The sequence below is a fragment of the Cavia porcellus genome, unplaced genomic scaffold, assembly GCF_034190915.1.
Source record: "Cavia porcellus strain 051 isolate PalLab524CR breed Dunkin Hartley unplaced genomic scaffold, mCavPor4.1 scaffold_22, whole genome shotgun sequence".
Classification (NCBI taxonomy): Eukaryota; Metazoa; Chordata; class Mammalia; order Rodentia; family Caviidae; genus Cavia; species Cavia porcellus.
Window position 1 is genome coordinate 29,441,203 of NW_026947505.1, and position 20,734 is coordinate 29,461,936.

Consider the following 20,734-nt stretch of genomic DNA (forward strand, 5'->3'; position numbering starts at 1 on the left):
TGCTGTGCTTGTTATGAAAATTACTTAACATTTATTACTTCTTGTAGGAGTAGTAAACTGTAAGCCTCATTTACACTCAGAATTAGAATTGCTTACAATTAACAGTAGAAATGAATCACACTATTTTCTCTTTGTGTTCCAAATTTTCCATCCAAAAGTAGAGTAGCTGCTTCATTTTTCTCTGTCTTGTACAGGTATATTTAGCACGATCAATAGTGCAAGCCCCTTTAACAAATTCCAAAGATGTTCACTCTCCCTCTGCGTAATGAACTACAAGAGATCAGCTAACCACACTAGATGGAGCAGGAGCCCATCTCCACAGCCTCCTCAAAAGCAGAAATTAAATGGTAAATTGATTTTTCTCAGGTTGATAGATTTTTAACCCTATCTTTGCAAATGAATGTGTCTTGTTATTAGTTATCCCCAAGAAGTCAATCAAGATGATGGCGAAAATACTATGAAGATATAACCTGAGAGGAGATTGGTGATCACTGGGCTTCGTTGTTGCACCATCCTATTCAGAAGTCTCTTTTGCTCCAGTGCATACAGAAAATAGACAACATCTCTTCACTAGCTGGTGAAGAACATTACCTGCTGAGGATAAACTAGAGATGACACCCTGCAGGGTCAGGACAGGGCTGACGTGTATGGTAGCATTTCCATTTGCCACACTGGACACTGATTCTCTGCTGCTGGGTGTTGGCTGGAGCAGGCGCTCCATGGGCAATGATTAGTGTTTGACAGTGATGGTCTTGATTTCTGTGAAGAAGTCGTAAGAGTCCTTGGCGCCTTCTCTTCCTACCCCTGAGCTCTTCATGCCCCCAAAAGGCAGGTTCAGCTCCCTGATGAGCCAGCAGTTGGTCCAGACCAAACCTGACTGCAGCTTCTTCGCCACCCGGTGGACACGGCCCACGTCGCTTGACCACACAGTGGCCGCCAGCCCATACTTAACGTTGTTGGCCCTTCTGAGCACTTCCTCTTCACTATCAAAGGGGACGACACACGTCACTGGGCCAAATATCTCTTCCTGCATGCAACAGGACTCATCTTTAATGTCTGTTATCACCGTGGGAAGCATGAAGTAGCCTGCCTGATGCCTGAGGGGAAGATTCAACTTATCTACTCCCTCTCCACACAGAATACGGGCCCCTTCAGCTTGGGCTCTCTTGATGTAACTTCTGACCTGGACAGGGGAAAAAACCAATTAGTGACTCTTTATCATTTGGTTTTATAAAAATCAGCAAAAACATCAAAGCTCTCTAATCACCAAAAGCAATATAAGGTCATAGCTAAGGAATCTAAGGTTATTATTATTATTTTTTTTTGTAGTACTGGGGATTAAATCCAGAATCCTCACTTGAGATAAATCTCCAGCCCTTTTTCACTTTTTATTTTGAGACAGGGTCTCACAAATTTGCTAAATTGTCCAGGCTATGATTACATTTATAATCCTCCTGCTTCAGGCTCCCAGAAATCTATGATTATCTTGATACTTGGCTGCTCAGAGGTGTTCCAACCATCATTTGGGCATTCAGACTTGGTGTATAGGGGGAGGGGAAAAATTTATTTAATGTCGAAGTGCCAGGCATCCAGATGTTTTTTGTGTATTTTCAATCCCCCCCCCCAATTCTATCAGTTATTTTTATCTCTTGCTATCCTCTATTTGCTGAGGAAATGACTGAGAGACAGAAAGTATTCAGAGTTCATATAGTTAATGAACAGTAAAGCTAAGTTCATGTTCAGGTATATTCTGTAGCTAAATACACAAAAAGGTATTCTCTTTGGGATGAAGAACTGTGCCCATTGTAGAAAGTGGGAGGTAAATTACGTGTAAGATTAAGTTAAAGACTGAGCCTCTAGAACAAAGAACTTCTAATCTCTAGTATCATTACTGATTTTATTTTGAAAATATAGCTGATAATGTTATATTACACTACATTATTCTATTATATATCATATATATGGAGAGAGAGAGAGAACTAACTATATAATAGCACAATGACTCAGAGATAATGATGGATGACTTTTCTTGAAGAGGCTAAAAGGTTTTTTGTGTTTGTTTTTCCCTCAGAAACTTAATGCTGAGTTATGTTAGCAGGACAGATGGCCAGGACCTACCTATGCACTTTAGACCCAATTCCAGGTAGTTTAAACCAAGGATCAAAAAGAATTCAAAATGAGTACAGCAAGTCTGAGACAAATAGCATAACTGGATTATACAACATAGTGTGGACTCAATCACTCAACTAGTACTGTTCACCTACCATGTCTCAGGTGCTTTTCTAGGGTTTGAATCTGACCATGGAGCTTACATTGTTTGCATGTTAGATGGTGTTAAGATGATGGGAAAAAAGCACTAAAGAGGTAGGGAAAGACCTAGAATATTTGGTTTTCAAGAAAAAAGGGTTGAAAATCCTCACTTCAGAGGGTGGCATTTGATTCAAGAAGACAGAGGAGAAAGCCAAGCAAATGTCCAACAGAACCCCTGCTACTATTTGTCTACTCTGATCTTGTTATAACTGTCATGTTTTGAAAATTCCGTTCTGCAGGTGATATTCCAAACTGACTTTATTCCAAGTTATTCATTGCAGGTGGGTACTGCTTTAACCCCATTTGCATAGTTATATCTAAAATGTTCAGACTCCATCCATAAACAGTTTCCCATAGTTCAAAAGCAATTATAATATGTCAAAGCCTGATATGTGCTCTGCTCGCACCGAGATTCTCCTCAAATAAGAACTTCCTATAAGTTACAGGGCAGAGATTTACTTACTTTCTCCAAATGTGCTTTACTTATCAGAGCACCCATGCAGGCTGATGGGTCAGAAGGAATACCCACTTTCCATTTCCTGGTAGCTTCTACAAATCTTTTCAAAAATTCACTGTAGATGCTCTTCTGCACAAAGATCCTGCTGGTACAGAGGCAGATTTCACCCTGTCAAGAATGAGGACAATGACAAGACTGGAGGACATTCTCCTTCACGGACAGTTCTTTGGAGCATCGCCATGTATCAGGCCCTGGTCTAGGCAATGGGAACCTGTGATAAAGGAGACTAAGCCCCCACCGTGTGGGATGCACAATCTTGTAGGAAGACTGAAAAGCACACAAGTTAAACATTGGAAATGTAACTCCAGGTAATAATCAAAGAAATACATGAAAATCAAGCAATCCTGGGGAATACAAACTGTTGGGGCTGGGGCAGTTATTTTACTAAGAGGAGACATGGAAGGCATTTGCAAAGAGGGGGCATTTCAATGGACTCTTGCTAGAAGAGCTGAACAGGCAAAGACCTGGAGGAGGGAATTCTCAGCAGCAAGCATGCAGAACTGCTTCAGGAAGAAGCCTGGTGGCGGGGTGGGGTGGAGGCAAGGTGAGTAGGGCTGAGGATGGGAGCAGAGGCTGGGAGAGGATGTGTGGTGGGTGACAACGTTGGGAGGTCACCGAGGCAACATCACGTAGTCTAGCAGGCTGATAGACGCTCACGTCTTATTGTCAGCATCACAGAGAGGTAATGGAAGGCTTTAAACAACAGAGCGAGATCATCAGATTTACACTTCTAAGTGACAGTTTCAGCAGCTGTGTGGAAAATAGGAGGAAATGAGAATGGAAACAGAGTGGAGAGCTAAGAGAATATTCTAAAAGTACAGAAAAGAGGCATGAGTTTGGACCAGGGCGACACCACTGGAGATGGAGAGAAGCAATGGGTACCTACTGAGTTCAAAATTCTCACAGAGGATGGGCACAAAGGCCTGGGAGATTGGCATAGAAGTCCTGGAAAAGTATTAGGTCTCAGGATAAATCTTACCTACCAGATCTGCTGATGGATAGGAGCGAAAGAGAAGGGAAGACTGAGGAAGAGGCCTAGGCCAGGGCCTGCACAGTAACGAGACAGGGAGAAGATCCGGGCTGCGGGGAGGGGAGAGACAGGGAGCCGGCCGGGGGTTCTGCGGGAGATGTGTTCAGTTCAGAAGCCTGACAAACATCCAATAGAGACTTTAAGTATTCAGGAGTGAGGTTCTGCATAATTCTGAGTGAGAAACAGTCCTTAGCATCCTTTCAATATAGCACATAATTGTTTTCAACCACATTCTACATATTTCAAGGCATATTGTATGCATAATGAGTTCATAAATGTGTAAATAACTACTTTGTTCGCCTTTATATTCGATCTTCACAACAGTCCTAGCAAATGGAAGGCTTCTACTTGTCTGCACAAAGGTTCATTATTCAAATAGAACAGTTAAATGTTCTGAAATAATAACTTCTTTCTGCCACCGAGATTGCTGTCAGAACTATTTGTATATCTGGCAGGGAAAACATCTAAGCACCTGACAGGTTCTTTGGCACAAATTCCTTGTGCTCTGTGGGGAAAAGGGACATGACAAGAGACCTGCGGCCTTTCCCATGTTTCCCATTCCTCAGTGCCAAGAAAGCACAGGTAGCCCAGAGAGCCCCCGGACAGTGACAGTGACAGGATGAGCAAAAGACAGTACCAATCTCTGAGCCTGTTACATTGCGGGGACTGTGTAGGGCACTTTCCCCACAACAGCTCTCTGGCAGGTTATATTCTCAGTATGCAATTGGGAAATTAAATTTTGAGATAATACATGCCCCTGGGTCAGCAAAGACGCTTTCCAAAAGTCAATTATATTCAATTAAGAAAGACGTGTGAAGTATGCTCTCCATGGAACTCATCACTCAGCTATGCAAAGCAATCAAGCTGTGCTATTTACTTTACCTAAAATCCGTCTGTCGTTTGGGTTGCCATGTCCATTTTCCCACTGAATTTGAGTTTCCCCAAAGGTTCTCTGAGCAAATGCAAATTTCTGCCCCGTTCCAGTAGAACAGCCTACTCTCCTTAACTACATGCTCAGCATCCATCACTTTAACACAGAGCTTCTCTCACTTCCTCTCATCTCAAGTCTCAGTCCGCAGAGGTTGTGCCTAGCTTGTCTGGAAGCTGTCAAAACTCTTAGTTTAGTTGTTCACTTTGTATTTGCTTATTTCCATAATTAAACCAGGTGTATCATGAAATGGTATTGTCTGTTGATCCAAAATTCCTCAATGTTTCTAACCAACCTTTCTAGAAATTACAGTAAGAGGAATCACTATTAATAATCATGAAATTAAAAATAACCATTATAACTATCATGAAGAACATAACTTAAAGTAGTATGTCTCACTTTAGCCACAAAATCTTGTTGGAAAGATTAGGATTGATCAAATGAGTGGAAGGGTTATGATGCACCACCTGAAGAAATACAGGTGCCGAAGGTTACATGCCAACAAATGTTGCCTGTGCTGGGAAAATACAGATTAACCTAATTTCACTCCTCCATCTTCCTATGCAAATTCTAGCTCTTTAGTGTAAGCTTTTGTTTTCTGCTAAAATAAAAATGTTATTTGGAGCAAATCTAGTATGCCCACCTGCTAGATCCTAGCAGTATTCTAAGCCTTGACACTAAAATTACTGCACAAAGGTTGGTAGTGTTCTTCCTTCAGGAAGCTGCAGTCTAGCTGGACTGGTCTGTGTTTTAGCCTTTTGAGGTGTCATGAACCGGAAGAATCTGACAAAAACCACCAGAGCCTACATGACTCCTGGCTGAGAAACCCGCTCTGGAAAATCAGAGATAATGGTAACTCAGTGCATGAACGTGTTTGGGATGGGTTTGGAGAAAGAATAATTCTACCAGGAATGGGACATTTGGGCAGCAATGGGAGACTGGGAGATTGTTAATCAAGAAATGTAAGCCAGGTGTGGTGGCCCATGCCTGTAACCCTAGCACTAGGAGGAATGAGGCAGAAGGACTGCCATGAGATCAAGGACCTTGTACCCCCCAAAAATAACCAAACAAATAAAAGAAGAAATGGAGGAGCTTGTGCAGAACAAGCAATCATTTTGCCCAAGGCAGGTACCTGACAGAAGGTCTGTGACTCAAGGAAACGAGATTCATGAACAGAAATTGTGACTCTGCAAGGCCACTGGTTCACGCTAGAATGATACATTTTTTGATCCTCCTTAACAAAAATATCTGGATTGCCCTACCCACTGCTATGCTTTGCACTTTGGTGAAAGAGATGCAGGTTGGTAGGCCCCTGGGGGAGGGGAACATGCAGAGAACATACTTGGTTGGCAAAGCTGGACCTGATGGTTGTTGGAATGCACTCCTCTAGGTTGGCATCCTCAAAAATGATGGCAGGATTCTTGCCCCCCAGCTCCAGCGAGAGCTTCTTGCAGTGGGGAGCACTGAGCTGGGTGATCCGCTCAGCAGTGGGCTGGCTCCCAGTGAAGGAGATCAAGGGCACCTCTGGGTGGGACACCAAGGCCTCACCTGCCCTGGGTCCTGTTCCAAACACAATATTGATGACACCTGGTGGAACACCTGTATGGGAAACAGGATATTTCCGATCACATGGAGTCTTTCTTTGCAAGTCCGATAGATCACGTGGAAGGAACATTTGATGGTTTTAATAACAACTGGAGCTTTAGCAGAGACCTGCAGTTTAATAGCAAAGCACAGACAAGAGAATCACCTCTGCCTATTGAACCCCCCGGGTGGGACTTCTGTAGATGCTTTGCCCTGGAAGAGTCAGGGCAGGACACATTCTACATAATTAACTTCATAACACTGACTATGCTTCAGAGATGGAGAGAGATCCCCAAGCAGGTCAAGTCCAGTGGGAATGCAGTGTCCTCCTCCAGTGGCAATGCAGGATGGAAACATTAAGTAGAGATGTGCTTATCTGCAGGGATGCAGAGATTGGTCATTTGGCCCAGGGAATCAGGGGAAGACTTTCCAGGAAAGGTGAGTCGTGAGTTGGAGGTTCTGCATCTCATAATTATAGACAGCTCCACTGCATTCTAAAACTAACTTATAAGTTCCAAGAACAACTCAAGATAAGTGTCTCAGTCTTTTCTGTCACCAATCCCATTGTCCTAAATCTACATGTATGTATTGACTTGTTTTCTGGATTAATTTCTTCATCGCTGTTCACTACTAGAAATTATACTAGCCAAAGACGCAAACAGAATCTGTTTCCTGCCCTAGTCTGGCACATTAGAACTAAACAGTAGATGGTCACATTTACTGGGTGCACAGCAGGGCTGCCAGGGCGATAACTGATTAACCATCCTCCTGCCTCAGAGTCACATTGTGCTATTTCATTTACCTGAAGTCACTCACAATCTGAAAACAGTATACACTTTGACTGTTTTCAGAGAGAAAAACCACAATTATACAACTTTTATTACAGCATATTGTTCTAATTGTTCAGTTGTATTAGTAGGTATTATTATCAATCTCTCACTGTACCTCATTCATAAATTAAAAATTTTATGGATATATATATATATATATATATATATATATATATATACAGAAGGTCTAATACTATCTACAGCTCTGAGTATTTACAAAGAGTCTCGAATATAAACCCCCACTGATAAGGGGTGACTACTGTACATTTTTAGGCCTCACAAAAATTCAACAAAGCACTTGATATTATCCTTACTTCACTCGTGAGAAACTTGAGGCAAAGTAAGGTTGAATTACAATCAAAAAGCAGAAAAACTGGTCAGAGCAGGATAGTAAATAACTATTGAGTAAATAAATGAGTACATGGATGCTTAGTTGCAAATTAGAAAGAGTGTGTGAACTTCAGAAGCTCCAAGGGTTCAAAAAAACCCTCACTTGTACAAGCAAGATGTGCTCAGAAGGTTCTTAAGAAGGTTCCTCTGGGGGAAGCTGGACTGAGGCCACTTGTTCAGGTGACTTAACTCCTCCAATGAGAAAGATTTATGTACTCTACTACTGTATACTTGGACTAAAACAGAACTTGTCTGTTCAGCATTAGAGTCATGTACAGATATTTTTACTGCTGTGATCAACTAATCAAGGAATCGGCCAGCCTACTTCGTTGTATTAATGAGTCAACATCCCCAGAAACAACTGATGTCTCTAAGATATAAACTTAATTTTTCACAATTGTGAAAGATGAAAGAAGAAAGAAAGAGAGAAGAGAGAGGGCGGAAAGTAGAGAGGGGAAGCTTTGACGAGGCCACTGATCTCCTTCCCTTGCCCTGGGTTAGATATTCGGCCCTTCTTAGAAACACTCTCTTGGGATTCAAAGCCCATCAGGACTCTGCCCTTAAAGTATAAATCATGACTTCACATCAGCGATCCACCATCATCCAGGATGCCCTTGCACGGGGCCAAGGCCTGAGCCTCTCACCTTGAGGTTTCTTTCCCCCAGGAGAGGTGGAAAGAGTCAAGGCCATGATGTGTCTGGCAGAGACGCACTTCTAACAGCCCCAGCCCCTGACTCAGTGTGAGGTTTATTAAGCCCAGCTAAGGTCAGTCTTGGCTTGTAGTGACCAGGGAACGCCTGCACCATGTGGGAGCAACAAAGTCTGGAAGGAGAGGCTCTGAGCGCAAGAAAACAGAGGCCAGTTTCACCGTTTCTTGGATGGGGTGTGGCCTCTCCACCAACCATCAGTGGAGTTGGATGTGGATGAAGGCTTGGGGGTTATTCACAGATTCTGAAGGCAAAAATGAGTGGAGTCACTTCTAACATTTACAGTGGCATTTTAACCCAAGATAAGGAAAAAAAATGCACAAATACTAGGAAAGTAAGCTCATTCCAGCAGGCTGATTGCTTCCCACCTGCAGTGCTAAAGTTTTGATTACGTTTCTTGGGGTCTGATGCTAATATGTTCAGAGGTGTTTGCTGGCTGTGACTTTTCAGTAACCATTCTGCCATTTGATCCACGCATTAATGAAATTTTTGTACAGCTTCTGCCCTCTAACCCTTAGAAGATTCCACTTATATGAGAAGGGAATCAGTTTAATTGGCAAACAGAAATTCAGCAAAACTCAGGTGGCTCTCAGGGAAGCAAAACAAAGGATTGTAAATTTAAGTAGATCAGTAAAATAAAATGAATGGAAAAGGCCAAAAAGCCATAGCTCATGGAATCTCTAAGACTGATGGCAAATATTTAGTATCCTCAAGAAGAAAACAAAATATTCTAATGTTCCCGAAGAAATATCCACTGTGTTCTTCTCACACGATTATAGTTCAAAGGAAGGTCATGGATCAGGATACACGCATTTCAGAACCACAGGACCTGGCTTTTCAAATATTCCGAATGTATTAGCTGTTCATTTTCACTTTTTCCCCTTGTCGTCCAAAAGTCCTTGCTGCAGTGTTGTAAAGTAGGATTTCATACATATCCCCAACCCCAATCCCCAGTCCTAGTGGAGAAACCAAGAGGCTCCATCCCCCAGGAGAGGTGGAAAGAGTCAAGGCCACTGAGCTAAATTCCCGGCAGTTCGAGCAGAATTATGCTCACATTGCTTGTCAGGAGGCGGATGCTTTGTAAAGCCAGCACGGGGAGAAAAGAGGGCTGCCTTGGTATTTCGGGTCTGTGAGCTCACAGGAAATAGGGTCAGTGTTATGCAACTAGGTGGAAATGGAAAACTCTCATACAGAGCAGGCTCTGGGATGAGTGGTAAAGGAACAATACTCATCATAGATCACAGCATGGCTCCACATCAACCTCCACGCGTCCTTTTCCCTACCTGGGATCAAAGCAGAGGAAGAGCCCTTGCTACAGTCTGGCTCTGGAACATCCTCCGAAGCCCCATGAGTTGAAGGCCTGCTTCCCAGCCGGTGGTGCCACCAGGAGGTGGTGATCCCAGGAGGTAGGTCATGGAGGGTGTCCCCAGAGCGAATATTGAGATCCCTCTTCTTCCTGCCTGTGCTTTCTGTTTACAAGGCCAGCAGCTTGCTTTGCCATGTTCTCCTGCCATGACAGGCTGCTTTGCCACCAGCCCAGAAGCAAGGGAACCAGCTAACCAAAACTGTGCAGTAATCTACTGTTCTTCTTACTGGGTTGGTTTATCTCAGATATTTGTTACCATAATGAAAAGCTGACTAACACAGCTCCAATCCCATCCTCCACTGGAAACCTGCAGTCACCAACCCAAGAAGAAATGTCTTGCACATTTGCACACACCAGACACTCGATTTTGGAAAGCATGGGATTAGAACACGGTGACTTTTGTAAGAGAGGGCTGAGACCTTCTGAGCATGGCACATGTAGTCATGTACTCGCCCAGAGGCCTAAGGCATCGCAGACACCATCCTGAAGACCTGGGTTAGGAGGCCTGATTCCGCTGTGGGGAGACCAAGTTTGAGGCCACGCCTTTTCCTAAACAGGCACCATTTTAGCCTATGCCTTAAATCATAATGAACTGACTAAACTGCCGGGAATTTAGCTCAATGGCATAAGCGCCTGCCTGGCAAGCACAAGGTTGTGAGTTCAAACTCCAGTACAGGAAAAAAAAGAAAAAAGAACTGGCTAAACTTCTCTGGAACCTAGTGTGTGTGGTTTTGCTTTAATAGCAAAAGTATCCAACAAAAAAAAAAAAAAAAGCAGAGTTTGACTCCTGCCCACTGCCCATTCTGTGGCTATAGGAGAGTGCAAAAGAACCTTTCCCATGTGCTGAAAGGTGGTAAGTACAGCAGAAGGTGACACATCCAGAAGGATGGTAATCCTGTCCCCACCGTCCAGACATCATTCCCCCAGGCTTTAGCAGGAGATGAGCAGAGGGGCTCCTTATCATGGGCTTCCTGCTGGGCTTCCTGTCTATTCTCTCCAAATATTAGTGCAGAGTCAGGCTGTGCCTGTATGAGTTACAACCCAGAACAAAGTCCTAATTATTGAACTATTAACTTTGAATTATTAAACTATTAGTAGAAAGAGGATAAGGAGCAAATGCAATACGCTGGCGATCAGCCATATCCCATCCGCTTCTGAGGAGTGGTCTCCCGTACGGAGGATTGAGACATGTAGAATCAACTGCCTTAAACATGGCTATGTCTACCAAAGATTGTATAGCTCTACAAGCCACAGGAGTACCCAGCTACATTTTTATTTTCATCACGATTAACTTGTGGCTCAAACCTAAGATTTAAATTAACTCTAGAAGTTACTACCAGGAGTGAATTGATGTCTTTAGTTTCATTGAAACTGTTAAGCCTTGCTGTAGTTTGGATCTGAGATGTTCCCTAAAGGGCCATGAGTTAAAGATTTGGTCTTCAGCCTGTATCACCACCGGGAGGTGGAAGAATTGTAAAGAGGTGGGGCATAAAGGCAAGCAGTTAAGTCACCAAGGCTGACCACGAAGGGATCATGGGATGCTGGTCTCTCCCTCTCTCTTCACTTCCGAGCCAGGGCTATGTGCACAAGTCTCCCCCACCATGCATGCATTTGCACTGTCCTATACTCTGCCACATAGGCCTAAAGCAATAAGGTCAAACTGTTGTGGGCTGAAGCTTCCAAATCTGTCAGACAGAAAATGTCAGCCAGCTTTCTTATTGCTGGAACAAATAGATAATACCTTTAGCTTAAGGGAGGAGAGGCTAATCGTGGCTTTTGGGTTCAGAGGTTCAGTTCATGGGCAGCTGCCTCCACAGAGCACTGTGATTGCGGAAGGATACAATGGAGCAAAGCTGCTCAATTCTTTGCAGCCTGGCAGCAGAATACAGTGTGTAAGTGCCAGGGAGAGAGAGATACCTTGCACAGGCAGCCCAGTGACTCACCTCTGACTGGGCCCTGCCCCCTACAGCACACTGAGCTATGAACATCAGTAGATCAACACATCGGGGAGTGAGGATAGTCCCCACTCACTATGAGCCAATCATTTCTCCAGGAGCCCCTTAATCTTGTCAAGTTAAGATTAACTCACACAACAAAATTTTCCTCCAGCAACTTTGTCAGAGGTATTCATTGCAATAGTGAAAAGCTGGCTTATGCGAGCCTGTAAGATTGTTATGCACATGCACCGCCAGCTACTCTGCAGCAGGGCCATTCGGGTTTGAAAAGAAGGAGCAGTGCGGGGCTGGGGATTTAGCTCAGCAGGCATAAACGCCTGCCTTGCAAGCAGGCAGTCGTGGGTTCGATCCCTGGTACCGATAAAAAACGAAAAAGACAAAAAAAAAAAAAAAAAAAAAGAAGGAGCAGTGCAAGAGAATCCCGTGTGAAGGTGAAGAGGATTTTCTAGGAAAGCTCAAAAAGACAAAGTCCAAAGATGTCAGTGGAATGGATTTTGCTGCTAAATGGAACATGTCCATATAACTTTGCTCCAACTCTACACCTCCTCCAACCCAAGCAGCTCATTACCTGCTTTGTCCAGGAGCTTGCACAACATCCACGCGGTCACTGAAGTCAGCTCACTGGGCTTGGCTATCACGGTGTTCCCGGCAGCAATGGCGGGAGCGATCTTCCAAGTCAGCAAGTAGAGGGGCAGGTTCCAAGGGCTGATCAGCCCAGCTAAAGGACCACAAAAGAGGTGCGGCCATGGTGACATGCTCCTCAGAGGCCAGGCAGGGTTCCTGAAGCAGAACTCCTGCTTTAGAAATCTCATTTCCCCTTAAAAATTCCAAACTTGGCTCAGTTGTAGCTAACCTAAAGGAAATCTCCCCAAAATATGTGATGGTACCCAGTAAAACAGAAAGATCAATACAATGGAGCCACTTCACAATGGCTCGTGATTATAGACAACAGTAATGTAAGGTCCAAAGCTGAAAGACTTGTCACCAATCACTAAACAGTTCCATTTTGAGATGTATAAACTGATTTTAAAAAACAGTTCTCTTCTCATGATTGAGCTGTGCAGCTGTGGTTTCTTCTAACAATTTTCTCCACCTCTGCTTCTCAACTGCTGCAGATTAAGACATAAAATCTCAAGCTTCACAGAATTATTTATGAAACTAGAGCAAAGCAATTCCTCCTGGTCCTGATGAGAGCCATAGACTCAGTAAAGTCAACAAACCTTAACTCATAGAGCATAAAGTACAGTTTAGTTATAAAGAAGATTTTTAAATGAAAATTCTTTGCGGATTCTCACCTGCATCCTGACCAGATACTTGTTAGATAAGTAGTACACCTAATATCTAGAGTGTGTCTGCACTCTAGATATTCTGAAACTGCGCAGTTTTCCAACCATAGCAAAACTGAAAGCTACATTATGAATAAGGTAATAGATTTGCTTTTTTTTACTCTGCCCTCAAACCTTCGCTAAGAAAGTAAATGTCTATTTTATAGTGTTAAATTTTCCATACCATTTCAGCAAAGTATGTTCACATATTTCTTAGGAGGAGGTGGATAAAGATTTCCATAATGCCTTGAAAATATTATTTCTGAAGGATTCAAAGACTCAAAACAGTGAAATGTCTCCTATGTTCTTCTTTCACATGCGTTATAAAAATGTAACCTGTGACGTATGCAGTTTCTTCTGCGAGGAAACAGCGGCATCTAGTGGCTATATTTAGTCATAGCAGTCATTTACGTGTTCCTTCAAAGGTCAAAGGGCAAGCAAAGAAGTAAGTACATCATTTTCGCTCTAGGCTTATTTATACCTGGCCAAGCGCCCTACGCTTATTAATTAAGAATTTAATTTATATATCTTATTAAAATATGCATAAAATTAAATAAAAAATTTACCTCAATTTTTCAGGAGATACAAAGAACACACAGAATTTAAGCTGTGAATTCTCCATCAATTCCAGAGCACTTTCTGGATTTTTTTTTCTTTTTGTTAATTATATGTAGTAGCATTTTTTAAATGCTGGGATCTGAATTTACTCGTGGTATCATTCTTTTCTCTGTAATTTTTCCAAGTTAAAGTTCTAGCTACAAGTAAAGAATTTAAACGCAAAGAAAGTTAAGGAGAAACAGATTTTTGAGGTCAACACATTTTCACTAGTCTGTTCCTTGAGACAAACCTACAGAATTTTCCGAGCATCTAGATGCATAATCACGGTGTGCGGGCTTTCCGCGGACAGCACCTACCGATTCCCACGGGAGTCCGCACCGTGTAGTGCAGGCAGCCCAGCTGGTCCATCTGTGTGCACTCTGTCGTGTGGTGCAGGACCGAGGAAGCGAAGAACCGGAAGTTCTGTACAGCCCGGGGGATGTCCACGGTTCTTGCCATCGTTAGGGTTTTCCCTGTGGGAAATCAACAGCTCACAGCTCTGCGGTGTGTTGCATGGAGCAGTGGAAACCCTCCCTGCTGCCACCCCACATACACCCCACGGAGCTCTCCCTGGTCTAGCCTTGGTGTCTTCCAGCTTGGAGGAGACATTCTTTCGCCACCATGAGTTGACTATAGTTGGGTGAAACTATAAGACAACCAGGTTTGCGGTTATAAAATGAGGTAGAGGGGCTAACGTTGACCCAGATCCTCTTTGCTTTGCAGGCGAACACTTTCTAGCTCTTGCTGTGAGCTTTCCAGATGCTACCACTTCACACACACACACAAGCTCTGCCATTCAAAATCCCCAGGCTCCCCAAATGCTGTGAAAGGGTTGAAGTAAGGGTTGTTGACACAGTGGTGCTTGCGCATCGTGTGTAAACACACGAGGCACGTGAAGCCTTCTCCCAACACGTGGAGGAGTCATTAGAAGGCTGCAGGACGGCACATGATGCTCTGTGCCGCCTGCTCCACTGTCACATGCCCAGGCCATCCTGGGTCCCGGAGGAATAAAAGGATGCTCGTGACCCAGTGCCCTTCAGTAATGGAGCAGGACTCTGCAACCAGAAAGACCAGCATTTTCTTGCTAGGGGCTTACCCTGAGGCTGTTTCCTAATTTTAGGTTGGTTTATAACACGCATAAGGTTTTAAAGCTCTTTGCTTTTCTTAACAGATATTATTGCAAAGATTTACACATATTTATTCTCTTCCCTCACCCTTTAAAGGTCTGGAACAGCCGGGAGACTGTGTTGGAAGTAAACTAGTGACTGATACACTAGAAAACTTTTAAATAGCTTATGAGCTTGGTTCTGAGATCCTCTACTCAGTGTGGGTGGAAGCTTTCACGATCAGCTCTGGCTCCTGTCTTCCTCTGCCCTTTGCCACACATCTTGGCAGTTGCTTTCATCGAATCATAATGTACGTCCTGCCTTTTGACTTTGGATTCAGCCACTCTGAACGGGGCAGGAGTGTGCCAGTGCGAGCCTGGACCTCGTGAGGCCTTAGGTGCACACTTGAGGGACGGCCTTGCATCCTAGGAAGAATCACAAATATCCTGAGTCTCACTCATTAGATTTAGGGTGCAGACCATCATCTGACACACAGGAATGAGGGTGGCAGTGACCAGACTCTGTGTCACACATTGCTGCTTTCATGGGGGTGTCGTAAGAGACACCTGCACTCAAACCTCGGCTCTGCCAGAGACAGCACGGAAGAGAGACAAGTCCTGCGGATGCGGCTCACACCTTGGTCTTTAGATTCCGCCTGGGCCAGCTCCTCCAGGGACTGCTCCAGCAAGTCGGCCAGCCGGCTCAGCACCTGTGCGCGCTCCTGGGGGCTCCGGGACGACCAGCCAGGAAAGGCCCCTCTGGCGGCCCGGACAGCGGCTTCAATCTTGAGGAAAAGACAGGAGAAGGTCACACCAAGCTGCTGCTCCGGAGAGGCTGCAGGAAGAGTGACTCCCCACGACCCTACACATGTGACTGTTCTTTTTTCAATTACTCAACATGCCCCGATTCTGAGCTACCTTGAGTAGTCAGCACAGGTGTTTATGTGAGTCGAGACACCACACAAAGAAAAACGCTCCACTTCCACCAAAGAATCCGGAATGAATATTGTGTGCAGAAGAAACATGGTCTAGAGGTATAGGAGCGCTAACATCCAGCTCCAACATTTCACGAAGGCTAAAGTTTTGTGTGAAATCATATCTTTTGACTGTCGTTAGCACTTACAGCGATTAATTCTATTATTGACTAAATTTTATAGCTAAGAGAGTGTGACTAACTGCACAAGTATTTCATTTAACCTCTTTTAAAATCCTGTCCCTCAAGTATTTTATGCTCATTTTACGTGAGGAAACTGAGGAACAGAAAGTTCAGGTACCTTACTACAGGGGTAGTAAGTGGCAGAATCGAGATTCATACCCAGTTGTTGGTGGCATCCAAGACCACACTCTAACAGACTATGGCATAACCACTGTCTCTGCTCCCTGCCAACAGAAGGGGTCTCTGTTGGACAGCGGTGGATCTGAAGTTGAACAAAATCCTGGGGTCCAGTTTTGGGGCTACATCCAAGAGGAAACAGCATGTGATAATGTATGTGTAGAACCAATTTAGGACCAAAATGAATCTTTCAGTGTTTTTCTGCCTTTATCCCCTCTTGGGCAATGTTGAGGCTATCCCTTTTGCAGAAACAAGAAATCCATAGCCCATGTTTTAATCCTTTTCTCTCACATGCATGATGACTGATGATAGTCACAGCTGTCTTCTGCCTCGGGGCCCCAGCTCGGCCCCCTTTGCCGGGAGCTTTAGGCAGCCCTGAGCAGCTTTCTTGTCACATGATCTGAGCATCAGCCTCCTGACCCTGTGCCACCCCATGCATCGAAAGCTGATCTATATCTTTTTGTTTCTGCAAGGAAGAAAGTCACTTTCAGCTGAGCTGAAGGGGTAAGATTAAAGTTAAGAGGACTGATGAAGTGCCTCAGTGGTAGATCACTTGACCAAAACAAGCAAGAACCATGCTTCTTCCCCAGCATGGAAAAAGAATAAGAAAGATTTGAAAGATGGTAGTTTCATCTCAAAGACCAAATGTTTATCTTAGACCCGTAGATGGGATGAGGGAAGAGACGTGGGCTCTGATGCTGTCCACCTCAAGATGCAGTGTGGGGAAGTCCATGGCTGAGCAGCCACATGAACCTTAACTCCTACAGTGGTCAGTTTAAGAACTGATCGTTAGCTATTCAAGTCCATTCGTATTCTCTACGCTGTCCCGCTTCACACATCTCACGTACACAATACGGAATACATATTAATCTACTACACACTGATACTTAGAAAGTGTTTACTATATACTAAGCACTACAACAGTCCATGTTAGTCTATTTAATTCTCCAAATACTAGGAAATAGGTGTCATTAATATTCTCATTTCATAAGTGGGTAGAGAGAAGCATGAAGAAATTGAGCTCTAAATCAAAGCCACAGACACCAAGTGGGGAAGATGGTCTTTGAAGCCAAGCAGTCTAACTCCAGTATGTTTATGGATGCAATACTCTCATACAAAGGGTTGTAACAAAGAGTGTGTGTGTGTGTACATGCATGTGTACATGTATGTGCGTGTCCACTGACCCGTGCATCAGAGTTGGCAGTGTCAGCACACTGGGGTCTGCTGGATAAGAATGATAGTAGCCTCAACTTTCTAGGTTGCTGCCACTTGCTCTGGGTTAAACAGCTTGGTGAAAGTGAGGTGCACCAGTGAAGCTGAATAAATGGCAGGGCCTGGGGGCAGCACAGGAGCACGTTCTGTGGAAGAGTGAGAACTTTGCATGTATTTTTATGGTCACTATTTTTTTCAATCTAAAAAATATGGTACTTATGGGATCAGATTGGGGTCATTGTGAGTGGGATTTCTGAGAAGTAAACATTACTTGTTACTGTAGGAACAACTGATATTTTCTGTTTTATTCTATTTTCTGAAAAGGTCCAAGACATTAGCTGTAGAAAATACTCTATCTGAATTTGGCTTATTTGTCATTTTAACTTCACCTGGGAAAACACTGGGAGACCAGGAAGATTCCTCACATTACAGTTTAACCAGTGAATTAGCCAATATTTGTGAACATTAATCCACAAGTCTAAAGGGTTTTTTTTTAATGCAAAACAGACTTGAAATTTTAACAGAGAAAAATAACTGAGTTCTTAAAAAACGTTGCATATAATTTTTAATAATATATGAAGGCTACAACTGTATGTTAAATAGCCTAGTTCTCTGTGTCTTAAAAGAATGATTCTAATCCACTAAGCATTAGATGGCTGTGCATTTGTCAGTGACATTTATCCCCCACATATATTTACATTCTCAGCTTAATAATTGATAACTAATCAAACATGTCTCAATATTTTATAAAATTACCCAATTAAAAATAGTTCTTCAGCACTAAAAGAAAGCATAATGCATGTGACATCAAGCACTTTGAATAATAAAAGTTAAATCTAAATGCAAAAATATTACACAAGAATTTGATTTTTAGTTTCAACATTCAAATGTTTGAGTTTGATACACTAGGTATTTTGAAGACACAAGGAATTATTACAGAATGATCACTGGCACATTTTTTAAGAAATCTATGGATCTAGTGGCAAATTTATGTGACACTTGGTCTATAAAAGGATCCCCTTAAGAATAGTGATAATTCTTACAAATAATATTTCGTACCATACACCTATTAGAGTCAGAAACTTAGCCCCCAAAATGTTACACATACAAGTGTGTGTTAGTTTGGCTAGAAAAACGGCTTGCTTCTGGATATAGGAGGAACCTTACAAGAAAACGTCCTTAGAATCTTCCTTCCACTAGCATGTAACAATTCTACACTTTCTTGCAAACTCTTTTGCTTTCAGAAAATCAAGTTACCCAGAGCTTGCCAAAATACTAAGTAGATTTCAGTCTTCTCCAAGTGAATGCACTCACCTCATCTTTCCCACTATTTGGCACCTTGCAGTACACTTTCCCTGTGGAAGGATCGTAGGAATCTATATATGAGTCACAAGGTAAAAATTTCCCATCTATGAAGTTTTCCAGCATCAAAAGTTCGCCTGGTGCAGCCATAGTAAGGAAAAATGCAGCCTTTCGCCTTCCAGTTGCTCACTGGTGTTGGTCCCACGACTTTGCCCTGTTCCTGAGTTAGTCTCTTTGCCAGCCCCAGTGTCCTCATTTGCCAAGCAGGGAAAGTGGGAGGAGCCTCATCCTCAGCGTCCAGATTTCAAAGCTCTCACACATTTCACAGACTTCCAGCACATTGTGAGAAACGAACAGTGTTCTAGTAACACCAACTTCCATGTTCATAGCCTTTAAATTCATCAAAAGGCATCTGTATGATTTAATTGGATTCACATAGAAAATTGTCCTTTACTCAAACATTTTAAGTGCCAAAATATAACGAAAGTCCTATTCATTAATGTAGGCACTTATTCCACACAGTGATCCTCTAGAAAGTGACTGTTACTTCTTCTCTTTTGTAGAAGACACTGAGATTAGACAAGCAAGAGATAAACTTTAGTTCTTTGGTCTTCAAGTTGCATATTACTGCCTTGTCCCTGGAGACACAATTGAAGATACATGTCCTCTCTCCATTGCTTACCTGGGATATTTTTCACTTTAGCTGCAGTTTGCCTGAAAAACTGCCCCTCCACCACCTGGAATGCATAGCACCAAGATGCACCGAGAGCCTGTGTTCTGACCCAACCTCACACCTGAGTGCCAGTGGCTTACAGACCTCAAGGCCTTCTCCAAACTTGGCCCCAACCTTTCCCCCTGAAGAGACAAAGTCCTGTATCTGATTCTCAGGGCAGAGACCCTACCTCCAGGTAGTTCCATCTGCCTCACGTTTGCCTCTGCATCACCTGAGCCCTTTGGGTAGACTCTACCTGCTCTGCAGCGCACAGTCTAGCAAAAAACTGGCCTATTCTTGCCGTCCCCTGGAATTCACTACTACCCGCAGATGAGCCACATCCCATTGGAGCAGCTGGGCTGTACTCACCATAGTCTAGAGGGTGGCTTTAATGCGAGGTCCTGTAGTCAGGACAAGGACTCAAGACTTTGATCATTGGTTTATCTCCTGGTTCCTCATCCCTTGCTCTCTCCTGGCTCTTTCTACCTGTGAGCTTTAGCTTCTTCAGTATAATATCATGTAAGCAATATAATATAATAAAGTTGTAGAAGACTCTTCCATGGCTATCTTCCTTTGTCATTAAGCTTCCCCTTCTGCTGAAAACATTGTATTGACTGAGACAGCATGAATGCATTATTATTACAAGGAGGACTGTTCTAACTTACATGTGGCAGGATGTTCCTTTTTCCTTTACCCTCCCACAGTATTCTTAGTCTCAATCCTATGAGAAAGAAATATTGTGGCAAAATCACACATTAGAATTATGCTGCAAAAGATGATCAGTATGAAACACTAGGTTCTTTTGTGGTATGTGCTGTGCTCCGGGATAATTTGGGAATTTTATTAGTCAGGTTTCCCATTGCTGGTACACAATGCCTAACAACTATGACTTAAAGGACGAGAAATCTAATTTGGCTCACGTTAAGGGATTCAGTCCATAGTAGGCTAACTCGGAAGGCAGAAATGAGGTGGTGGAAGGGCATGACAGAGGAAAATTGCTCGCTCTGTTGCAGCCAAGAAGCAGAAACAGAAAGCAGGATCCAGAGAGGCAGGGAGACCTCCTCTAATGACACACTTTTTCAACATGGCCCCACCTCTAAATAGCACCTCTAAATAGCTATGTACTCATCAGTGGGTCAATCTGAATCAAACACTTTCTACAAGCCCCAACTCTGGACACAGGAGACTTCTGAGGGACATCCTAAATATAAATGATAACAGATAATGAGTCTTTGCCCTCAAAGTTTGAGCTCAGAATAGGAGCACTGGTGTTGACCCTGGAATCCTATGGGTCTCTACCCAAGAAAAGTGATATGATGGTTGCAGAAAACCCAACACAAAGGTAGAACTGGAGACTGGAAAACCTAGGATGTGGGAGGAACAAGAGAAAAGAGATATGCTCAAGAAACATGGGTATGAGGTTCGGTTTCAAAAGTGAACCCTAATATATAGGTTTATATTACATTCGGCCATTTGAGGAAATGTTAGAAGCCCTCTGTGCTGGACACAACAAATCTTCTCTAAGGTCCAC

The 20,734-nt window shown here is 43.3% G+C and overlaps 1 protein-coding gene and 1 long non-coding RNA gene across 2 annotated transcripts; one reads left to right on the plus strand and one right to left on the minus strand.

Annotated features, from left to right (window-relative positions):
* On the minus strand, positions 1–18,692 carry Aldh8a1 (aldehyde dehydrogenase 8 family member A1). Its single transcript, XM_003468449.5, has 7 exons — positions 18,504–18,692; positions 15,282–15,429; positions 13,857–14,012; positions 12,186–12,335; positions 6,128–6,384; positions 2,774–2,935; positions 1–1,183 (listed from the first exon to the last, which is right to left on the minus strand). The coding sequence occupies exons 1-7, from the start codon at positions 18,639–18,641 to the stop codon at positions 731–733; spliced, it is 1,464 nt and encodes a 487-aa protein (XP_003468497.1). The 5' UTR covers positions 18,642–18,692; the 3' UTR covers positions 1–730.
* On the plus strand, positions 9,403–18,633 carry LOC134472087 (uncharacterized). The gene is made up of 3 exons (XR_010041919.1): positions 9,403–9,702; positions 13,294–13,387; positions 14,763–18,633. It is a non-coding gene; the product is annotated as an uncharacterized LOC134472087 (long non-coding RNA).
* Positions 18,693–20,734: the final 2,042 nt, after the last annotated feature.

Bases quoted from the DNA above. Each gene is read 5' to 3' on its own strand.
- Aldh8a1 (XM_003468449.5), bottom strand. From the start codon at position 18,641: ATGGCTGCACCAGGCGAACTTTTGATGCTGGAAAACTTCATAGATGGG. The intron at 12,336-13,856 runs GTAGGTGCTGTC...GTGGTCCTTTAG, and splicing joins GCGGACTCCCGTGGGAATCG to CTGGGCTGATCAGCCCTTGG. The intron at 6,385-12,185 runs GTAATGAGCTGC...TTTCCCATACAG, and splicing joins CAAGCTCCTGGACAAAGCAG to GTGTTCCACCAGGTGTCATC.